General features: G+C 55.1%; 1 protein-coding gene across 1 annotated transcript; it reads right to left on the reverse strand.

Moving 5' to 3' along the window:
• Positions 1-312: 312 nt before the first annotated feature.
• LOC113941283 (peptidase inhibitor 16-like) lies at positions 313-3483 on the reverse strand (the record flags this gene model as incomplete). Its single annotated transcript, XM_027632444.1, has 3 exons — positions 3251-3483; positions 687-905; positions 313-422 (listed from the first exon to the last, which is right to left on the reverse strand). Coding segments are annotated over exons 1-3 (482 nt in total), but the record flags the coding sequence as incomplete, so codon positions are not given.
• Between the last annotated feature and the right edge of the window lie 2082 nt (positions 3484-5565).

Raw genomic sequence — 5565 nt, forward strand, 5'->3', positions numbered from 1 at the left:
GGTCTGATTCAGCTGGGATATCCCAGCCAAGGCAAAACTTAGGATTAATGTAATAAACAGGTCATGGTCTCCTGCCACGGACTGTCAGTGCCATTTACTCAACAGCCTGAGCCCAAGGCTGCTAAAGCCAGGGGACACAGCTCCATGGACCAGATCCTTCACCCCCCTTAGAACAAAGGCCTTCTTTGGAACCGCTTTGCTTCTATTTCTGACCAAGGCCAACCCTGCTCTGATATCAGGACAGGAGGAAGGACATTTCCAGCACAGAAACCCCACAGAGATGCACCAAGCCATGCCAGGCCTGGGACTTACGCGGGATAATAGTTGCAAACCAGCAGGTGCATGTTCTCTGTTTCGATTCCTTCGATCTTCTCACAGAACTTTGCCCCACAGCCGATCTGTTTTGTGTCTGACCAGACCACCTAAGGCAAAGACCAGGGTGAAGGTGAGGGGATTGGGTGAAGGCAACCCATCCCCTGGCTTTGAAGGCTGCTCTGTGACTACAGCAATCTTAGTGTGTGCCCCAGATCCCACATCCCCACCTTGCTTTGGCATTCAGGATCCGCCACCATCTCTGCTCCTCCTTGCACCCACCCAAGCTGTGAAGAAACCTCATCTCTCTGCCCAAGACAAGCTGGCACCCAGCTCTGCTGAGCAGCCATCCCTCCCCCCCCAGCAGCTGGTACCTGGGTGTAGTGGCCACACATCTGCCCAGGGACACATGTGGATGTTGTCAAGTTGTAGAATTTCTCCTCCCCATTCCAGTCTTCCACAGCAAATTCTAGTTCCAGCATTGGGGCCATGGCAAAGAGGTTTTCCCCCCGTCGGCCCCTCTCCTTGTTGTGGTCCCAGATGCACTTCTCTGCATAGGATTGAGCAAGGCTCTCCAGCTCCTTGTCCCAGGTCTGAAAGCAGCTTGGCATCAGCACAGAGAAATGGACACCAGGCTCCCAGTGCTACCCAACACAGTCCTCAGGGGAGGGGAGCTCCATGGTCAGACCCAGCACAAACCAAACGTTGGCTGACAGGTCAAACAGGAGAAGGCCAGTGCATCAGCATGACCCTCACAACCCTCTCCTGAAGCACATCCAACATCATCACAGAGCATCCTCAGCTCAGCGAGGAGAAACTGTGAAGTCGGGTGGAGGAAGGGAGGAAACCCACCCTGGGTCACGCCAGAGGGGGCCTGGGGACGTCCCTCCCTGCCCAGGGTGGGGTGAGAGGAGAGCAGGACACATCTCCCCTACCAGCTGTACCAAACCCAGGCACACACGCTCCTGGGAAACATCATGTGTTTGCCTGGATCTGAGACGTTCCCGGCTGGGCGCCTGCCAGGAGCCCCCTCCGGAGAGGCAGCGGCCCCGCCACCAGCTGAGCCCCCTTGGCCACATTGATATGCAGGAGAAGGAGGAGGAGAGGTCTCCCTGCAGGGATGCACACGAGGAATCCTACACCGCAGCTGTTTGGACCATCCCTGAGCCATTTGATGGAGGAGCAGCTTTGTGCTGGAAGGCAGCCCAGCAAACAGGGGGTCCTAAGGGGGGACCTTCCCAGCCGGAGCCAGGGCTGGATCCAAAGGGGGACAGAGCATGGCCCTGATGCAGGGCATGTCACCATCGGAGTGTTGAGGGCACAGGGAGGGAAGGAAGCACCTGGATGGGGACAGGGGGTGTTGGATCACCTCCCACCATGGCTCCAGCCAGGCTGAGAGCAGCGGCTGGAGACCCAGTCTGGGCAGCGCACACCCCCCTCCCTCTGGCACCGAGCTGGGCTCCATAAACTGGCGACTTGCACCTGCAGATCTGCCTCATTAAAAACGAAATTGGCTTTAGGCTGCATATCCCCCCCAGTGCCTAAACATTTCCACGGCAACCAGCCCGTGTCCCAGAAGGAAGCGCGGGGTGACCTCAACCAGGCGCGGTGCCACGGCTGCAGGTGAACCCGGGGGCAAAGGCAGCCCAGGCAAACACCCCGGGAGGGAGGCAGGGATGGCTCTCGTGGAAAACCTCTACCAAGGAATTGTCAGGGCTGCTGTAAGCTAAACATTTTTTGTGCTTCAAAGAAAACCAACCCCCAAGCGTTTGGCTCCAGACCACGAGCGGGTCCTGGGTGTTTAAGCAGCGCTGCCAAGGGAGCATCTCAAAGCACAGGGTCTGCAATCAAAGCCTCAGCAGGAGCAGCCGTCACAGGTTTGGAATTGCACTGACTTAAAGACCCTGAGAGATCCTTTTCCTCAGGCTTTCTCTAAGACTTTGGCTCCAAAGCCCTGATACTCCCAAGTTTTCTGTGCCTGGTCTGGTGGGTTCCGCAGGATTATGGTCCTTAATATTCTGGCTCTGTCCCCGTTGAGTCTGAAGCCATAGTCAGACCTCCTCCCCCTGAATTTAGCTTTTTGCTACAATTTACCAGCCCACAAAGGTTTTACTCCACCTGGGCAACCTTTGGGCCAGACAGGGAGGTCTCCTCCAAGCGCAGGGGGACCCAAAGAGGAAAGGACTCCAACTATCCATGGTAAACAGTTGTCCTTCTCCACGTGATTTGCAGAGAGTGAGGAAAAGTCACCTAGTGCAGGAGTTAATCAAATCAGGAGCCCAAAGAAGACAAAAAGTAGCACCAGCTCCAGAGCTCATTTTCCCTTCCACTGCAGCCACAAGTGCTGTGGGACATAATTTGGTTTTCTGGAGCAAAACAGGAGATCCCTCACCTTCAAGACACCAAGTCATGGAGAGGATTAGGAATGTGACAAACAGCCCAAATCCCTGAAAAACCTGACTGACATGTTTGAAGTTGACGGGTCCCTCCTTTGAAGCTTCTTCAAATGCAAAGGCAAATACAAAGCACCAGATGATGCCCCTCACAGCAGGATTCCCCCTCCAGCTCCTGCAAATGGCCATGGCAATGTCTCCAGCTCATGGCACCTGCTCATGGCAAGGTCTCACCTGCCCTTCCTCCTCATCACAAGAAGCTCCAGCACATCCAGATGAGCAAAAGCTGCACCACTCATGCAGAGCATCAGGGGACTCAGATCACACTTAAAAACTGCCAGAAATTATCAAAGACAATTCTGTAGTTCAAGGAAACTCATCTCTTTAGAGCCAATTTAGGGAACCTCCCCACTGGCACCTACTTGTAACCCTGCATGACAATTGCTCTGCCTCCCCTAAGGAACCCCCTGATCCCTCCCAGCACTGAGATCAAGGTTTGCACCACACAAACACCTCGAGATTCCTCTGCAATAAAAGCCACTTACCAACTTCATCATAGCCATGGCAGGAGGAGAGACCTGGGAGCGGTATCTGTTATGCTCGTCCAGGATTATCTTCTTTTCTTCCTCACTCAGGGACCAGCTCAGCTCCAGCACTGTGAGCACCAGGAAAACAGGGGGAAGACCCGAGCTCAGCATCGTGCAGTCGGCTTCTGCTCTAAGCAGCCCACGGCTCTGGCAGTCACATTTAAAGCACCTCCCAAAAGCAAGGAACACCCAACAGCTTCAAGATTGGGGAGGAAATGTATTTATTAGAGTTTTGGAGCCATGCAGAACACACCCATCTCACATATCGGCCTGGATGGAGAGGCAGCACCGTGGCCGGTGCCAGGGAACGCACGGGGTCCACTCCCTGGGACAGACCCTGTGCCTGAATCCTAATCCCTGGATCAGCATTCTTCATCCCAGCCTCTGCTGCTCAAACCCCAGCCATTCCCTGAGCCCTCAGTTATGGGTCCTCTCCTCTACCTCCTGTCCCTTTTCTCCCAGTCTATAACAACAAGCCCACAGCAGCCAGCAAACCCCTGTTTTCACCCGGGTCCTCCCCCATCCCTGGAATGCAGCTGTGTTAGAAATGAAGGCAACAAGATGCAACTGCTGAGAGCAGTTTGCAGCACAGGAACTCCCCAGGCAGGGTCAGAGCCCACCTTGTCCCCAGGTCTGTGTTGGGGGGACAGCAATGGGCAGCTGAGGAACAGGCCCCCAGGGCTGGGAATGAGGGGTAAGCTGAGGGTTGATGCCCCTTTCCTGAGCCGGGCTCAGGACTGGAATAATAAAAATCCGGGCTGGCTGGAATAACCAGACCCTTGGCTGTGCAGGGACAGGCTCTGCTCCCTCCCACAGACACCTGGAGGGCCCAACATCGGGGGTCCCAGAGCCCCCAGCACAGAGCCTGTCTGGCAGAGCCCCCCCGGCTGCTGCAGCCTCGGCTCCCCATCTGTGATTGTGCAACCGCCCGGCTCGGCTCCAGGGGCTCCTCTGGGATCACAGGCTGTTAGACAGGATCAGCGGGTGGGCAGCTCTGGTCAGCACAGCCAAGTTAATCACACGCTGCCGGCTCTGCCTCCCCCTCTCCCCTCCCGGCTCCCCAGACAATGCTTTGCCATTTTTCCTCTTGTTTTGGGCCACACTGATCACCTCTCTCACCACCACAGCTCTCCTACTGCCCCTCAAATCTCTGACCTCTCTGTATTACCTTCTCCTCTCCAGGTCTGGGGTCTGCCATACCCTCAATACCCCAACAATTCCTGCAAGCAGGGTTTGAGGCCAACATCTCACTAGGCTTCAACTCAGCTGGTCGAACCAGAGGTTCCCATTTATTGCTAAGGCAAATCTGTCTCACGATGGAGACTCCTCAACAGCCTTGCTGTTGTAACTCCATAGACCTGGAGAAACATCCAGAAGGGATCAACACAAGCCCCAGCTCCTGCTGGCCAGCTCACCGTGGCCTGGCTGATGAGGAACAAGGCAGTGCTGGGAATCCCAGAATCCCAGAATTGTTTGGATTGGAAGAGTGACCTTAAAGCTCATCTCATTCCAACCCCCTGCCATGGACACCTTCCACTAGACCAGTGCAGGTTCTGGTCTCTGCAAACGTGATGTGGAGATGCAGGGCCAGGCTCCACATAACCCCTGGCCCTACAACATCCTGGCTAAGTCTTGCAGGAGAGAGTGTGGCAACAAGGATAAAAGAAAATGGGATGCCCAGAGCTTGTGGGGAAGAGCAAACAGCCCTGGAGGAGTCACCACCAGGGCATGTGGCTCGTGGGGAAACGTGAGTAACAGCTGATGCATCGGCAAGGGCAGGGCAGCTGCTGCTAAAAGGGTGCAGGGACATCTCTCAACTCCAAACCTGCTCTGACAGCTCCTTCTGGAGCCAATGTCTGAAGCATCAAGATTAGCAGTGCAAGGCCCAAGCCCCACCCTGGAGCTGACACACTCCTGTCCAGCCGGCATTAGGTAAGTGTGTGTGGAATGCAGGAACAGCCCGTCCACCACACCCCGGGGACCCTCTGCACAGGGACAGGAGCCACACACCGACACCTGACAGGGGCTGCTCATGGCTGGTGGCTCCAGAGAGGCCCCACTCTGTAGTAATCAAGCCTGGTTTTTTACTGACTCATATCCTGAGGGTCTTGAACATGGCTGGTTGGTGTCTAACAAGGCCCATGCACTGGCTTGGTAGTAACAGGATGTTTCTCTTCCCTACTCACCCACTTTTATGAGCTCTGGAGGAGTTTATTGTCTTCCACACGATTCATTCATCCATTCTATGATTCTGTGACTTTAAAACACTGGGA

Source organism: Corapipo altera, unplaced genomic scaffold, assembly GCF_003945725.1.
Source record: "Corapipo altera isolate COAL_440 unplaced genomic scaffold, ASM394572v1 60512, whole genome shotgun sequence".
Taxonomy (NCBI): Eukaryota; Metazoa; Chordata; class Aves; order Passeriformes; family Pipridae; genus Corapipo; species Corapipo altera.